Source organism: Terrapene carolina, unplaced genomic scaffold, assembly GCF_002925995.2.
Source record: "Terrapene carolina triunguis isolate 2854851 unplaced genomic scaffold, T_m_triunguis-2.0 Scaffold951, whole genome shotgun sequence".
NCBI classification, from domain to species: Eukaryota; Metazoa; Chordata; order Testudines; family Emydidae; genus Terrapene; species Terrapene triunguis.
Genome location: NW_020665302.1, coordinates 1,891,843 through 1,909,043, shown reverse-complemented (window position 1 = coordinate 1,909,043; position 17,201 = coordinate 1,891,843). Strand labels below are relative to the sequence as shown.

Genomic DNA, 17,201 nt, shown 5'->3' with positions numbered 1-17,201 from the left:
TCTTAAGTTTTCTTTTGGGGGTCCCCCCCCCAACAACTCTTCCCTGGTACCGGGGTATGCCCGGGTTCCCAGGGTTCAAGCTCTGTGAGGACTGTGGAAAGTTTATGCCTAAGAGCGACCTGCACTCTTCCTGTCTGCGGTGTCTCGGGGAGAGCCACCAGAAGGAGAAGTGCAGAATTTGCAGAGGGTTCCTCCCTAGGACCTTAAAGGACCAAGATCAAAGACTCAAGATCCTTCTAATGGAGGCGTCACTCCGGCCACAATCTGACACGGAGTCGGCAGAATCCACACCCAGCACCTCCTCGTCGGTGCACAGTGCTCCGGTGCCGACAGTGCGCAAGCCGGTACGAGGAAGGACCCCCAAGGAGTCAGGGCACCACCACGGCTCTGCCCATAGACAGTCTTCTGTGAGGCACCAGTCTCAATCCCTGGTGCCCCAGAAAAAGAAGAGGCCAGAGAGGGGTTGCTCTCCCCCCTCCAAGCCCAAGGAGCCTGCAGCAGGGAGATCCGATTTGGGCCACGTTACCTCGGCTCCTCCGCCTCCTAGGGTCTCGTTGACTCCTGCCCTCCCTGGAGTCCAGTTGAGGCCGAACCCTCATCGCTTTCTGGCCTGACACGGCAGGCAGCTACAGCTTCCCTCAACGCCAGAGGTGTTCAAGGCGGCTCAGGACCTTATGCGTCTCACGGCGCCGTCCTCCCCGCAGAGGAGAGACAAATCGCTGGTGACCGCCCAGCCCCCGTTCCCCTCAAGGGGCAAGCTGGCGATGATGGCGTGCCGATCCCCATCTCCAGCGCGCCTCTTCCCAGCACGGTCCACCCATGTGGGGGAGCCACACTGGTCCCGTGGCACTGTTGGCAGGCACAGCGGAACACCGCTCCTCCTGGTCCTCCTGCTCCGATAGGACCAGGAACAGATGGTCCAGGTCCCACTGTGACCGCCAGCCTTATCTTCACCTGCAGCGCTGGCACTGACTCTTCCGACATCGGCACTGCCGGCAGCTGCAGTCTCAGCACTGCCGGCATTGGCACTGATGATGGTGGTTCCGGCGGCCCCAGCACCGCAGGCCAAGGACCTGGCGGCACAGCAGTACCGGGTGCCGTGTGACCCCCTGGGCACTGAGGGGAGTGAGTAGGGCCCATTGCCAAGACTTTCCTCCTCATCCTCCCCAGATGAAACCATGGCGGGGACATGGGTCCTGCAACAGCTGCTGCGACAAGTGGCCCAGAACCTGGGAATCCAGGCAGAGGAGGTGGTAGAGGACGCTGACCCGATGGTTGACATCCTCGCCCCCTCCAGACCCTCTCGTATAGCCTTGCCATTAATAAAGACTATTGCCGAGACCACAAAGACCTTGTGGCAGACCCCAGCCTCTATGTCCCCTACGGCCAAGAGAAATGAGAGGCGGTACTTTATCCCTTCAAAGGCATACGAGCACCTATATACCCCCTCTCCCCCAATTCCCTGGTGGTTGATGCAGCTAACCAGCGTGAGCTCCAGGGCCATCAGGGGCCCTCCTCTTAAAAATAAGGACACTAAAAGACTAGACCTTTTTGGGGAGGAAGGTCTGCTCCACTGGGGGGTTGCAGCTCGCATTTCGAACCAGCAGGCCGTTGTTAGCAGATACTCGCATAACACTGGCGGCGCGATGGCCGAATTTGCAGAGCTGCTGCTGCAGGACTTGCATGCGGAGTTCTTGGCACTGGTGGAGGAAGGGAAACTAATTTCTCGGGCTTCCCTACAGGCCGTATTGGACGCGGCAGACATGGCCTCCCGCACAATGGCCACAGGGGTTGCAATGAGGAGGAGTTCCTGGTTGTAGGTCTCTGGTCTCCCCTATGAGGTACAACAAACCATCCAGGACCTCCCCTTCAAGGGTTCGGCCCTATTTTCTGATAAAATGGACAAAAAACTCCAGTCTAAGGGACTCAAGGGCCCTCCTCAAGTCCTTGGGCCTCCACATGCCTGCCACTCAGCGCAGGCACTTCTGGCCTCAGCCTCCCTCACAGTTCTACCAACTGCAGAACCAGCAGGACGCTTCTCGGAGGAGGAATAGGAGCGGCAGGAAAAGACAGCACCAGTCCTTGGGCCAGGGCTCTGGCCAGCCCAAGCCACCTCCTGGCCCCAGACCGGCCTTTTGAGGGTGCGGTCAAGGACGGTGCACCAATACAAGAACTGGATCTACCGCACCTTACTTTTTCGTCCCGACTATCTCCTTTCTACCATGCATGGTCCAGTATCACGCATGGTAGAGAGGGGATACTCCATCCAATTATGTGCCCTCCCGCTCTTCCAACCCCCTTCCCCATCCCTCCTCAGGGACCCCTCTCACGAGCAAATCCTTATTCAGGAGATGCACTCGCTCCTCTCTCTAGGGGCAGTGGAAGAGATTCCTCCGGAGCGAAGGGGCAAGGGTTTCTACTTCCGGTATTCCCTAATACCAAAAGCCAAGGGTGGGCTCAGGCCCATCCTACACCTGCGAGAACTCAACAAGTTCGTGCAGAAGCTCAAGTTCCTCATAGCCTCTTTGGCCTCCATTATCCCCTCACTGGATCCAGGAGACTGGTATGCCACCCTCGACTTGAAGGACATGTACTTCCATGTAGCAATAATTCCGCCCCACAGAAAATACCTTGAGGTTTGTGGTGAACAACAACTACTATCAGTTCAGTCCTCCCTTTTGGCCTGTCAGCGACTCCTCGAGTGTTCACCAAGTGCATGGCAGTCGTGGCGGCGTTCCTGCACAAGCGGCAGGTACAGGTGTTCCCATACCTCGACAACCGGCTGGTTAAGGGCCGCTCCAGGTCTCAAGTGGAGGCGCAGGTCGGCTTCATGAGAATGACATTTGGCGAACTGGGTCTCCTTCTAAAAGAAGGGAAATCAACGCTGTCCCCTGTTCAGAGGATAGAGTTCATAGGGGCAGTACTGGGCTCGACATAAGCCAGGGCATACCTCCCGGAAGCGAGGTTTCAGTCCCTGGGCAACATCACCTAGCAGGGAGATGTGTATCAGTCCTGACAGACAACACCACGGCAATGTTTTGTATCAACAAATGGGGATGCATGCTCCTCTCCCCTCTGCCAGGAAGCTTTCATACTGTGGGACTTCTGTGTAGAGCACTCGATACACCTCCAAACATCGTACCTCCCTGGAATACAGAACAAGTTGGCAGACCATCTCAGCAGGTCGCTTCATGGCCACGACTGGTCCCTTTGCCCGGACGTAGTAAACTCAGTCTTCCATCGGTGGGGCTTTCCCCAAATAGACCTGTTTGCTACACAACGCAACAGGAAGTGTCAGCAATTCTGCTCCTTCCTGAGTCACAGCCTGGGCTCCATCACGGACACATTCCTCCTCCCATGGTGAGCCGCGTTCCCGCCTGTCCCTCTCGTTCACAGGGTGCTCCTCAAGATTCGGCGGGACCGAGCTTTGGTAATATTGATAGCTCCGCCAGCACTGGTACACATCACTCCTGGAAATGTCCGTGGAAACTCCGGTCACCCTGCTGCTCTTCCCGGACTTAATAATGCAGGATCACAGCCACCTCCAACATCCAAACCTCGAGTCGCTCCACCTCACAGCGTGGAAGCTCCATGGCTGAACTCAGTGGAGCTCTCTTGCTCTGATCAAGTCAGACAAGTTCTCCTTGGTAGCAGGAAACCCTCCACGAGAGCTACTTACCTTTCCAAGTGGAAGAGATTTTCAGTCTGGTCTGTGCAGCATCTTCCATCCCCAACGCTCGCCTCAGTGCCACTTATACTGGATTATCTTTTCCCTCTCAAGCAGCAGGGACTGTCCATGTCATCAATAGGGGTTCACTTGGCCACCATCTTCGCCTTCCACCCAGGCGCAGAGGGCTGCTCAGTCTTTGCAAACCCAATGGTCAGACGTTTCCTTAAAGGTCTGGACAGGCTATTCCAGCAGGTCCAACAGCCTATCCCGGCTTGGGACCTCAATCTGGTCCTTTCCAGACTTATGGCATCACCATTTGAGTGCTTGGCGACGTGCTCCCTGCTCTATCTCTCATACAAGGTGGCGTTTCTGGTAGCGATAACCTCAGCTAGGAGGGTGTCTGAGCTCAGGGCCCTAACATTAGAGCCCCCTTACACTGTATTCCATAAGGACAAGGTTCAGCTCAGGCCTCACCCGGCTGTTCTCCCAAAGGTTGTCTCCCAATTTCATGTCAACCAGGACATTTTCCTTCCTGTATTCTACCCTAAGCTGCACTTCAGCGCCAGGGAGCAAAGGCTTCTCTCATTGGGTATCCGCAGAGCGCTAGCCTTCTATATCGAGAGAATGAAGCCGTTCAGAAAATCGGTGCAGTTATTCGTGGTAGTAGCGGACAGAATGAAAGGTCTTCCTGTCTCCTCAACGTATCTTGTCATGGATCACGTCATGCATATGGGAGTGCTACCGCTTGGCAAAGGTGCCTGCTCCTTTGATCAGTGGGCACTCCACCAGGGCTCAGCCCTCCTCAGCGGCATTCCTGGCGTAGGTTCCCACCCAGGAAATCTGCAGAGCAGCAATGTGGTCCTCCATACACACTTTCACCACGCAATCACCCAGCAAGCCAGAGACAATGCGGCCTTTGGGAGAGCAGTGCCACAATCAGTGGATGACTCCAACCCCACCTCCTAAACTCGGGCTTGTGAGTCACCTGGTTGGAATGGACATGAAGAAGCGCTGGAAGAAGAAAAAACGGTTACTCACCTTCTTGTAACTGTTGTTCTTTAAGCTATGTTGTTCATGTCCATTCTAATACCCACCCTCCTACCCCTCTGTCGGAGTAGCTGGCAAGAAGGAACTAAGGGGGTGGTGGGTCGGCAGGGCTATATATTGGGCACCATGAAGGTGCGACTCCTGGGGGCGCCCAGGCCGACCCTATGGATGCTGCTAAGGGAAGAATCTTCCGGCTGGTGTGCACATGGCTCGCACACCTGATTGGAATGGACATGAATAACACATCTCAAAGAGCAAGTTACGAGAAGGTGAGTAACCATTTTTTTTTCTACATGCCAATTGGTATAATCCCCAGTAGTCAAAGATGTGTGGTCAGGTTTTCAAAAGTGCTCGGCAGTTACAACTGGAGACAGATTTTCACGGAAGCTGCTTGGTGAAAATCCATGCACTTTATTTAGGTACCTATATGGAAGTGGAATTCTGAAAATTTGGCCCATAATGCCCAGAAAGGAGCTCTGCTCTGTGTGCTGTGTGGGTGTGTCTGCAGCTTGAAATCTATTGGAACGGTATTGCAGAATAAGTATTCATAATAATATAAGCCCCCATCCCCAGGAAATCCAAGGGTTATGTACTGAAATTGTCGGGCATAATGCTAGGTATGTATTGAAACCTTTGAGTCCAGTTTTGCCTGCAAAGCATAGTTAGCATGTTCTGCAACCCACAAATCATGAAACAATGAATGTGTTACCATTAAAGGGCATAATCTGCTACAAAACATATAGACAAGTTACAGACTTTGATCAAATCTAACTCCTTTTCCTTGACAGCTTAAAAGAAAAATACTTGGACCAGAAGCCAAAGCCATGGCCCCTTCTTAAAACGTCAAAAATTATGGAGTGCCAGATCTATAGTTAGCTCAACAAATGTACATGTCAGTGTTGCAAAAATGAACCTGTAATTTGCATTCAGTAAATAATTTTTTAAAAATGTAAACAGTGACATCATCAGGAAATACTCCTGTAAGTCCTGAATGGACAGAAATAGTGGGGTTTTTATGGCTGTTGATTTCATGTCTCTGGATGTGGCAAAGAGCTGGTCTAGGTCACTTTTTTGGGGGGAGAGGTTTTCTTCTCTGTATACCATGGAGGTTTCTGATTCTTGATGCCTCTTTTTCCAGTGCACTGAAGGAGCCTAAAGAGTTGAACTTCATCTTCGGGGTGAATATCGAACAGCGGGATTTGGATGGCATGTTCATCTATAACTGCAGTCGGCTGATTAAGATGTATGAGAAGGTTGGCCCACAGTTGGAGGGTGGCATGTGAGTTCCTTTCAGAAATCTTCAGAGTTCCCTTTGCTTAGGACCGAAATTGGCTTGTACAACAGAGCTAGAGAGGCAGCATGAACCATTTCCTCCATATACAGTACAGTCACTCAGTATCAGCCACAGTCATAGTCTGTTCTGTTTTATTATGTAATTTAAAGCCCCAGATTTCCCAGTGAAGATGAAGTTCTGCATCCAGAGACGGGAGTTTGCCCTGCAGTGACATAAGGTTTTTCTGCTCTGTGCCAGCATTTGGTACTGTGCCAGCATTTGGTACTGGGCCCTTCCCAGAGAAGCCTGCCGAATGAAAGTTGACAATTCCTCACTAAACTTATTAACCACTCCTGTGTCACAAACAAGACTAACCCTTGGGGCAAGGCAGGATTATTGGGGCTAATTGAACATTCAGAACTTGAAAGCAAAGATCCCTTTTTGTGCACAATGAGGAAAACAAAGACATTTACTCCTGCTGGAATTCTGTGCCACTGTGCAATGCAGAATTTGCGCAGAATTAATGTTCCCCACATAATTTTATTTTTTCCTGCAGAATTTGTGATTTCTGTGTGGAATAAAGAATGGCAACCCAGCCGTGCAGGGAACAGTAATGGCAGACCAGCCATATTCCTGCTGTTAGCCCCACGGTGACTGGGACTCCCAATGATTATATTGTGTTATTTTGACAAATAAAATATGCAGAAGTTTAAAATATTGTGTGCAGATTTTCTAATTTTTTGGTGCAGAATTCTCCCAGGAGTAGACATTTGACAGTAGAAAACTTTCTTCAGAATACAGCCCTAAATCTGTGGTGTTAACGGGTTGATACTACATTAATATTGGAAAAAACAGCACCAGAGTTTCATTGTCTGAAACGCATATTGCTGCAGGATGTACTCAGTGAGCCAACTGGTTGCTGTTCAGTGCTGCTCCCTTGGACAAGTATCTTGGTGGATGTTAGCAGTGGACAGTGTATTAAGGTTGTTTCTCACCCCCAGGGCATGTGGTGGAGTGGTAGGAGTGGTGGACATACCCTACTTGGTTCTCGAGCCCACCCACAATAAACAGGACTTCGCAGATGCTAAAGAGTATCGACACTTGCTGAGGGCGATGGGGGACCACTTGGCTCAGTACTGGAAGGATGTTGCGATTGGTAATGAGGCTTCACAACTTTACAGGGATGGGGAGGGGAGTCTGGATGGCTGGTGGGACAGAGGGTTGAGCTTACCAGAGGAGGACTTGGTATTCATGCTGCTGATAGTGACAGCATGATGAATGTTCTTGTTTTGTTTTTTGTGCAGCCCAGAGAGGTATAATCAAGTTTTGGGATGAATTTGGCTATTTATCAGCAAACTGGAACCAGCCTCCCTCCAGTGATCTGCGCTACAAACGCCGTCGAGCCATGGAGATCCCCACCACAATTCAGTGCGGTGCGTCTGACCGGGCAGAGGGAGCAGGGTGGCTGGGATTAGGAGATTGTTCTGCCATGTGGGCTAGGGAGTAGAAACTATGTTCAGAGGGCAAAGCAGCTCATGGGCAGGAGATGTTTTTTAGCATCTTAGTTTTTCTGCTACTTAGCTAAGCCAATACAGCTCTGGGAGCTGGATTCTTTTCTGACTCATGCTTCATCAACCAGATTGTTAAATTGTAATCTAAATTTTAATTGCCAAATATCTTGCTGGTGACGATGCACAAGCCAGACATTCAGAGCCCAGAGAGAAGTTTTGGGGCTGGCAGTATATTTAAAAAAAAAAAAAAAAGGTAGTCTTAACTGTAAGCTGGGAATACTGAGTAATCATCACTGAGGGGCTGAACATAAAGTCTCATAGGGCCATTTTTACAATCCCTCACTAGGACAGAACTGCACTTCAGTTCTCTCTTCTCCCCACCGCTCTCTTCCCCCCCATCCTCCCCACCCCCGGCTGCATTTTCTAGGACTTTGGGGAGTGTTCCCTCCCTTTGGAACATTGAGTGGGAATAGCCTGAGTATCAAATGGGATCATCCCACACAATTGCCTTTCTTGCCACTAAAGGAGACCCTGGACATTGACGGGTCTCAGCCTTCCTGATTATCATTTCCATTATTTTTATGATTTTTTTGGTTTTGTTTTTTAAAAGAAAACAAAACTTTGCAACACAGTGGAGTGTCTTGGAGGGAGATGGAAGGTGGTCCCCGATGCCAAGTGCTCCAGCAGCTGGAAAGGGTTGTTGTCACCAGACTAATGCCCTGAGAAGTTGTGAGGTCCTCAACGGCCAAATGGGCTTGCTGTGGACCCAGAGAACAGGCTATGTGTATGGCTTAGAATCTGTGTGCTGACTGTGTCGTGTGTTCTGTGTAACAGATATGTGTTTGAAATGGCGGACCCTCCCATTCCAGCTGAGCTCCGTGGAGAAGGAATACCCGGATACTTGGGTGTGCTCCATGAACCCTGACCCTGAGCAGGATAGGTGAGTATGAGTGAGGGCCATGGTAGGGAATTGGCATTAATGTGCCTTCGCTGTGCTGTTTTGGGCACTGATAGACTCATAGACTTTTAGGTCAGAAGGGACCGTTATGATCATCTAGTCTGACCTCCTGCACAACACAGGCCACAGAATCTCACCCACCCACTCCTGTACCAACCCCTAACCTATGTCTGAGTTATTGAAGTCTTCAAATCGTGGTTTAAAGACCTCAAGGTGCAGAGAATCCTCCAGCAAGTGACCCATGCCCCACGCTGCAGAGGAAGGTGAAAAACCTCCAGGGCCTCTGCCAATCTGCCCTGGAGGAAAATTCCTTCCCACTTGACTGGGTAGGTGATGGCGTTCTGCCTACATCACAAGATTCTGACCACAATCCCAGTGAATCCGGATGTTTCTACTGAAAATGAGCCTCAGTGAACTAGTTAACAATGTTGCCATTAGGTGACCTAATTTGTTTGAGGCAACCCAAATGAGGGGATTATCTTCTTTGACACTCTTCCTCTGGGGGGACCTTCCCGCTTCCCCCTCTCTCACACACTTTGTTGGTTTCAGTTGGGATGTCTGAAGCGAAGAGTGGTGTTGGGCTAATGACTGGGGGCACCCATAGAACAAAGATGAGGTACAAGTTAAGGGTTGCAAAATGCTGGATAAATTCAATTAATTTTAACTACCTGGAAAGTTTGACATGTGTGCGTAATTCTGTTAATATCCAGGAAAAGAAAAGCCTGACATAGGTGCTAACTTTCTTAAAGAAGTAGTTTTCAATTAATTCATTCTGTACTTAAAGTAAGCACTGCAAATTTGGGGAGGGTGGGTTGTATTTTTTCATAAAAACAAAGTCCGAATCCCTGCTTTAAGTGCAAAATGGAACTCAGCCTTAACTATGGAGTTGGTCAGCACCTCCATAAAAACACTGGCACCCATGCAGTCTCAATGACAGATTCACCTTCCAGGGAGGAAGAAAATTCCGCATCCCTATTAGAGAGGGGTGGTGGATAAGAGAATTCTGAGATGTCTTTTAAAGAAGGATAAATTACTTACCTGTAATTCTTTTCCTTAAATATGCTATTATCATAGGATTCCCACTCTTGGAAAATAAGTAGCTCAAGGGGTGTTTCAAATGGAAGCAAAGAACTACACAGGCAGTAATAAAGGCCATATTAAGTAAGCCAGAATTTAGCTTTATTGATGATTTGTTTGGGGGAAGGAGAGAAACCTCCAGACAAGCATGAAGTATAAAAACAGAAAGACTTGAGGATGAGTTGAACAAAATAGCCTTCTTGGCTAGCTCAGAATAAGAAAGTTCCTGAATTAAATAAAAACTTTAGGAGGTGGGAGAACTTGTGCTCCCTATTTTGAAAAGAGGTTTTGTGGAAACTTAAAATGGAGACCTATTCCTTTTCTGTAGGGGTGAATCATCGCTCGAGTGCATACCTCTGTACACTGCAGCATCGCTGGGGCTGGCAGGAAATGATGCTTATGATATGAGGCAAACATGAGTTAAGCAATAATAGTGTGGAATGCGATAGAAGTCTTCATACACTAAGAATTGGTATTCAGTAAACTAAGAGTTGCGTGAACTCTGGTGCTTCTAATCTGTTTCAAGTAGAATTCTTCAGACTTAACTGCGTCTGCGAGTGTGGAGGAGGGCCTTGCTGGGATAGGCCTGTGGTGTGAACAGTCTGTTGACAGGATGATAGGTTTATTAAGGTTGGAACACTAACACCACCTTATGGATAAAACTTAGACATTGTGATGAATCAGACTTATCCTTGTAAAATCTCCTCTAAGGTGGGTTATTAGTACCTGAAACTTAGCAGCTCTTCGAGGTAAAGACACTGCCACTAGTAATAAGATCTGCCATGTAAGAAACTTGAACTTGCAGGTACTGAGTGGCTCAGCAGTTGTCATTAGCTTTGTCAGATGCTCTTTTACCTAGGCTGAAACAGTTACCATGTAGACAAGGCGGAGTTGGTCTTTAAATTGTACTCAGAAGTGACAAAATAGCAAAGCAGTCATTTTGTGTAGAACAAGAAAAGACCTCGTGCACCTGTTTGCACCCCACTGTAAACCTTTACATGCACAGTGGAGGGACTTGTACCTTGATCTCACTTATTTGGAGGTCTTTGCCTTTTCATGAGCCAAGTTCTCAGGGACAGAGCTGCTTAGCTGGGGGCAGTGAGGTGCACTGGCTTTGTTTGAGGATCTGAAGCTAGACTCTTTGCCTGATAAATTTATCTTTGGGTATCTGCCACAGAATTAGGAACCAGACTGCCTTGGCCCATGTGAGGCTGTTGGGTTATCGGATCCTTCAGTTCCTCCTGAATTCTTTCCAGGACCATTGCTACCTAAGTCACGGGTGGAAAAGCAGCGAGGAGTCTCCTTCCCCAGTGGAGAGAAGTGTTCCATGCTAAAACAGTCTCTTCTTAAAGCCAAGAATAAAAAACTGCACAGACAGCCTAAGAGATCCACCTCTGGTATTCCCACTGGAGGAAGATTTGATCCAATACTCTCTGATTAAGAATTTACTCATGAAATTATATCATTAATGGACTCCAACTGTCTGCAGCCATGTTCTCCTTATACACAGTGCAGTGGGCTGATTGTCCATGTGAGTGAGGGCATCACTCTTTGGATTACCCAGTGTCTGAAAGTCCTTAGGGCACGGGGGACTGCCCTCCTCTCCAAAACATTGTGTGTTCTCGTTAGCAAAGCTGCCAGGATCCCAGGGTGTAGCGTGTGTCTGTGTGGGCTCTGCAGCGCAGGTGGACACATCTGATCACTGTAATCTGAATGGGCAGCATTTGTAAACCCATTCCTAATTGGATATTTTCCCTGGACTCCCTGGTGGAACACCTTTTGCATCCGCTGGGGAAGAAGACTTCAATGTGCTTTAAATACAGTACCTAAACTAGGAAGGGCTCTGGCAGAAGTTCAGGAAAGAGAACGATCCAGTAAGCTACAATAGCTTCACACCAGCCTGTTAATCAGAGAGGCCTAGATGTTGTCTGCAGACGTCCCAGTGATGCTTGCTTCCACAAGGATCTCTTGGGTCAGAGATTTTTCTAATGCATGTGTTGGGTACTCCCAATGCATTATCCCACTGATGAACACTGATCTGTCCACCACATCAACCGCTTTCTACTGTCCTCTCCTCAAGGGAGACTGCCCCAGCACAAGTGTTTCCTTAATGCTCTTCCTTCAGTGTACTGGTGTAGGAACGAGGAGTCCTCGCTGTCCTCAGGTGTTCTTGGTGAAGCTCGATCTCCACAGCTTGTGAACTCCAGTGCAAACCACGACACACACATTACTCCAGTCAGGTTGCAGTAAAAATTAAGCCGCTGGAGTCTGGCATATGCATAACAGGCCAAGTGTGGAGTCTAAAACCATCAGTGTAGAGTAAGTTTGAGGACAGTCTGAGGTGAGCAAGGCTGCCTGCCTCGAGTGGCTGCCAAGCAGAAGCACCACAGAGACCTTTCATGGGGTTTATGGTAGCCACAGCAGTGTTTCTATACAGAAAACAGAGAAATACCAGATCATTAACCCACAAAGTATCACCCTCTGCAGTAGAACTGATGGGCAAGAAAATTGGTGCCAGTCAGCTTAAAATTCAGGGAAAATTCAGGAATAGATGGAAAACCAGTTAAAAGAGGCTCTATGATGGTAGCCAGAGGGATCTCCTCAGTTGTCAGCAGTAATGAAGGAACTGACAGTTGGAGGCAACATTGGCCGGAATAGTTGACTGGCATTTCCCTGTGTGGCCCCTGCTCTCTGAATGGGTGGCTCATGCCAGTGAGCTCCCAGCATAAATAGGTTTGTTTTAAAGACTGTGTCTTTAACCCTTAAATTGTAAAGCCAGTAAGCTTCTATGTTTGCATTTCTGGCTGGCTAAAACCTGTGAATCTTTCTGATTGTTCTTGAGATTAGGATATTGCAGTAGTAGGGAAACAACTAGGTTTCCTTGAGGCCAATATTGCTCTCCCTAACTGTAAAAGCTTGTTGAAAGTCACGTTTTGGTCTCTTTCTGAGTTTGTCTATTATCATTTTCTCTATTGTAGGTGTGAAGCTTCAGAGCAGAAGCAGAAGGTGCCCCTGGGAACACTGAAAAAGGACTTCAGATCACAAGAGGAGAAGCAGAAGCAGCTGACGGAGAAAATTCGCCAGCAGCAGGAGAAACTGGAGGCTCTGCAGGTGAATCTAGAGACCTAGAGCTGAGCATGGTAGAGAGAATCTGAGACGCCTCCTTGGGCAAATGAATTTTGCTGAGTTAAATGTCTTTCTCAACCCTCTCTCATTTTATTTGTATTACCGTAGTGCTTAGGAGCCCTAGTCATGGAGCAGGACCCCCTTATGCTAGGCTCTGTACAAACCAAACAAAAAGACATTCACTCTCCCAAGGAACTTCCCATCTAAGTGTAAGACAAGACATCAGATAGATGCAGATAGACCAGAGAGTACAAGGAAACAAGGACAATACTGGTCAGTATGATAGGCAGTAGGCTTAGCATACCAGCAGACTAGCCACTGCAAAGTTTTTTGTAGGCATAATGGAAAAAGAGAATGTTAAGGAGTGTTTTGAAGGAGATTAGTGCATTCGTTTTGTGGATGTTTATGGGGAGCTCCTCCCACGTGTGAGGGTCAGCATAGGAGAAAGCATGAAGGTGCTTATTTGAAAATGTAATAATTGGATGATGGAAGCATCATGGACGAACTGGAGAACATATGCGGCGTAGAGTCCAAATCCTGTTCCTCAAACCTCCTGGGGTTTATTTTCGTAAAAAAATGAGCAGCAGTAAAACAAAGTTCAGCTCAGTCTTCAGGCTTCACTTCTTTTTGGACTCCTCCCTGTGGACTGCTCAGCCCACAGCCTATGTCCTCTCTTTATTGGGCCGCTCCCCATTTTTTTATAGTTAGATGGGGTGGTGAGCCACCTGCCTTAGTGATCCAGCAGTACCTGTTTAACATTCCCCGCATGATCACCACCTGCTAACAGGGTGGGTTTCAGGGAAACACTGATATCTTTTAAAATGACCTTGTTCCTGTTGTTTTACCACAGAAAACAACTCCAATCCGGTCCCAAGCTGACCTGAAGAAATTGCCTCTGGAAGTGACCACACGGCCTATCGTGGAGGTAAGTACCACAGCTCCTGTACTGCTGCAGACCTGTATGCTCCAGGACCATACTGAACTATTCTGTGAGCCATTCCTGACTCTTTATTCTTCCTCTATACTGCGCACTCTCTTCTCCCAGGACTCCCAATCACTGAGCAGACCTCAACGCCCGCGATCTCCTCCTTTACCCGATGTAATTAAAAATGCTCCCACCAGGCCGCCGCCGCCTCCCCCCAAGTCCATCAGCCAACTGCGAAAGGCCCCCCTGGCTCGGCCAGCCATCAGCACTCCCAAACTGGCAAGTGTGCTATCCAGGGAGGAAGCTAGTACTTCCAGGACACAGCAGCATATTGTGACTGCGGGAAAGTCAAACAGCACAGTTGTCAGGACTCCTGCCAAACCCATCCATGTGGGGAGGCCACCCCCCATGCTTCTGCAGAACTCCATGAGCCAGCGTGAGACTCCCAGCCCCAAAATTGTAAAGACGCCGGTGCTGAAAAAACCTGCAGCACTCAAACCTCCCCAGGTGAGTCCGTTATTTGGTAGGATGGGAGATCATCAAAGCCCTATCCCCCTTACCCAGCATCTTCCTCACCTCCAGGTGTGAGACCCCTCCCCGCACACTATATTAATTGCATAGGATGGAAGAACCGAACTGTGCTAGGGGAGAGCTCAACGATATCTCCTCAGTGGGATCACTTGCCCCAGCTGCTTCCTGTGAGACCCCAGTGATTGCCCTGCATGGGGTAGAAACATGGCAACTGGTGCATGGTGATGAAGGATACTGGTGGTATTCGTGGCTATCCCTTGTGGCATGGTGTGGATAAATGATGTGTGATATGATATTTGCTAGGATCTTCTGTAGAAAGTCTTTTATGGTCAGATTTTCAAAATGGCTCGGCACCCAGCTGCTCCCATTGTCCTTAGCTGGACCTGTTGGGTGCTGAGCTCTTGAAACCCTGGCTACTTTATGTAGGTGGCTGTAGAGGCCCTGAGCTCGCCTGAAAGCCTACCCCCTTGAAATGGATGGTTGGGGGCACTCTTGAGATTCAGCCAGAAATCACTTGCTCTCAGCAGGCCTCCAGCATCCGCAAGAGGACATTGAACACCATGGAGGATGGAGCTGAGGAAGAAGTGGAGCAGAAGAAGGAGAAAACGAAACGGGGCAAATTTGTGGTAGTGAAAGAGGAGAAGAAGGACTCAAACGAGGTGGTGGTTGAGGTGAGGATTGCAGTGGGTTCCCTGTGGCTAGTGAGCTCTCATGATCTTCCTGGGCGATGGCTAACATGAGCTCCTTATGCTTACAGCTCACAGACAGTGCAGGGGAGGAGGAACTAGCAGATCTGAAAAGAGCCCAAAAAGGTGAGGAGCAAACCATTAAACTTGGAGTTACCATGTTTGTGCCAGAAGTGACCATGGTTTGCCCAACCCCAAGGAATTTACATACAGTTTAACTGATTGTGGCTAAGGTTGCTTTGACCGTGCTGAAACATGGCAGGCTGGGACCTGCAATCTCTGGGCTGCACATTTATATTAACGGTGAAGGGGGCTTTGGGCTTCATTGCATGAATCAGTGAGCTCTCCTGTTTGTAGTGTACTGCCGCAAAGAGTCAGCAGGGCTGTCTGTGGAGTGTAGTCCCCTCACTCGTTCCCAGGCAGTTCGATCCGTGTCGTGGGTTACAAGAAAAACTTCCACAAAGGGGAGTGACTCATGTCCCATTCCCAGGACACGTGAAGGGTGGTGAAAACTCTAGGTTCTTCTTCGAGTGATGGTCCCTGTATGTATTCCATATGTGGGTGTGCATGGATGCCATGCGCCTGAGCCTGGAAGCTTTCCTTAGCAGTGTCCGTTGACCCACACATGCGTCATGTGTCCCCTTGTGCTCACAGTCAGGGGTGGCAGGTTTATAGAAATTTTGGTGGTGCTCAGAACCCGCAAACCCCCCCCCCCAACTCTGCCCCCCACCTGCCTAAGGCTCTGGGAGGGAGTTTGGGTCGGGGGAGGAGGTCTGGGGTGCAGGCCCTGGGCTGGGGCAGCAAATTGGGGTGCAGGCTCTGGGAGGGAGTTTGGAAGTGCGAGGGGGTGCAGCGGGAGGGGGTGCAGGCTCTGGGAGGGAGTTTGGGGGTGGGAGGGGGTGCAGAGGGAGGGTTGCAGGGGTGAGGGATTTGGGCTGTGGGAGGGGGCTCAGGGCTAGGGTAGAGGGTAGGGTGCAGGGGGATGAGGGCTCTGGCTCGGGATGAGGGGTTTGGGATGTGAGAGGGGCTCAGGGCTAGGGCAGAGGGTAGGGGTGTGGGGGGGGTGAGGGCTGTGGCTGGGGGTGTGGGCTTTGGGGTAGGGTCAGGGATGAGGAGTTTGGGGTGCAGGTAGGCTTCCCCGGGGCTGGGGCCAGAGACGACGATTTCCCCCAGCCCTCTCCCCGCTGCAGCAGTGAGCTCTGGGGGAGGGCCGCCCCCCCCAGCAGCACACTCACCCCACACCATTGTCACTGCACCCCTTCTCAGGTACAGGAAGCCTCCTCACCTCCCCTGTGGTGGGTGCCCGGGGGCTTCCATCACATGTGCGCCTCCTCCCCTGCTGCTGCCCCTCACTGGGGGTGAGGGTTGGGGCTTCCTCTTGCCCAGCGTGGGGCAGGAGCAGACACTGTGGGCAGGGGGGGCTGTGCTGGTGGAGGGTCCCACCGGAAAAGGGAAGGGTCCGAGGCAGAAGGGCAGGGTAAGGGCAGCCTGCCCTGCCACTGGTGAATTGGAGGGGGGGCACTAGGACCCTGCGGCAGCAGTTGATGCTGGGAGCCAGCAGAGCAGAGTCAGCTTGGAGCTGCAGGGGAGAGGCAGGGATGCTCTGGTAGGGCTACCATATGTCCGGATTTCCCCGGACATGTCCGGCTTTTCCCGGACATGTCCGGCTTTTCGGTCTATAAATAGCCGTCCGGGGTGGATTTTTAAAAATCTAAAAATGTCCGAGATTTCCCCCCGGTCGGCTATTTATAGACAGAAAAGCGGCGATCAAGCGCTGCTGGGCAGCCAAAGCCCCTTCCCGGCTCCCCCCATCCCCTGCAGCCTTACCACACTGTCCGGCCCCGCAACTGTCTTCCCCCTCCTCCCCTCCCCTGAACGCTCCGCCCCCTGCTCCTCCCCCTTCCCTGCTTCCCGCAGGGGCAAGTAGGAGGCAGTAGCAGGTAAGCTGGGGCAGGGGGGGCGTGAGGAGGAGAGCTCCAGGGAGGCGTGGCTCTGGCCGAGCGGCTCCCTCCGGCCCGGGCCGAGCGGCGCCCGGCGGCCCCAGCGGCTCCGGCCCAGCTCAGGCCCCGGCGGCTCCAGCCCCGGTTCCGGCCCCAGCGGCTCCGGCCCCGGTTCCGGCCCCAGCGGCTCCGGCCCCGGTTCCGGCCCCAGCGGCTCCGGCCCCGGTTCTGGCCGAGCACCCCTGGGCCCGGCCCAGCTCGGGCCCCAGCAGCGCCGGCCCCGGGTCCGGCGGCTCCGGCCCGGCTCCGGCCCTGGTTCCGGCCGAGCACCTCCGGCCCAGCCCCAAGCTCCGCAACCCCGGCCGGAGTGCAGCCTGATTCCTGGGCTCTTTAAAGCCGGCCCTGGTCCGGGGACAGGGAGGGGGGGTTGGATGGGTCGGGTGTTTGGGGGGGGGGG

General features: G+C 51.0%; 1 protein-coding gene across 1 annotated transcript in view; it reads left to right on the top strand.

Moving 5' to 3' along the window:
* The window catches only part of MORC2 (MORC family CW-type zinc finger 2), a 100,524-nt gene that overhangs the window by 72,629 nt on the left and 10,694 nt on the right, over nt 1-17,201 (top strand). The window contains exons 13-21 of the mRNA XM_026661180.2: nt 5,856-5,996; nt 6,992-7,146; nt 7,295-7,423; nt 8,336-8,441; nt 12,515-12,647; nt 13,513-13,587; nt 13,708-14,094; nt 14,643-14,789; nt 14,876-14,930. Coding sequence (XP_026516965.1) covers nt 5,856-5,996; nt 6,992-7,146; nt 7,295-7,423; nt 8,336-8,441; nt 12,515-12,647; nt 13,513-13,587; nt 13,708-14,094; nt 14,643-14,789; nt 14,876-14,930 — 1,328 coding nt within the window. The remainder of the gene's footprint in view (nt 1-5,855; nt 5,997-6,991; nt 7,147-7,294; nt 7,424-8,335; nt 8,442-12,514; nt 12,648-13,512; nt 13,588-13,707; nt 14,095-14,642; nt 14,790-14,875; nt 14,931-17,201) is intronic.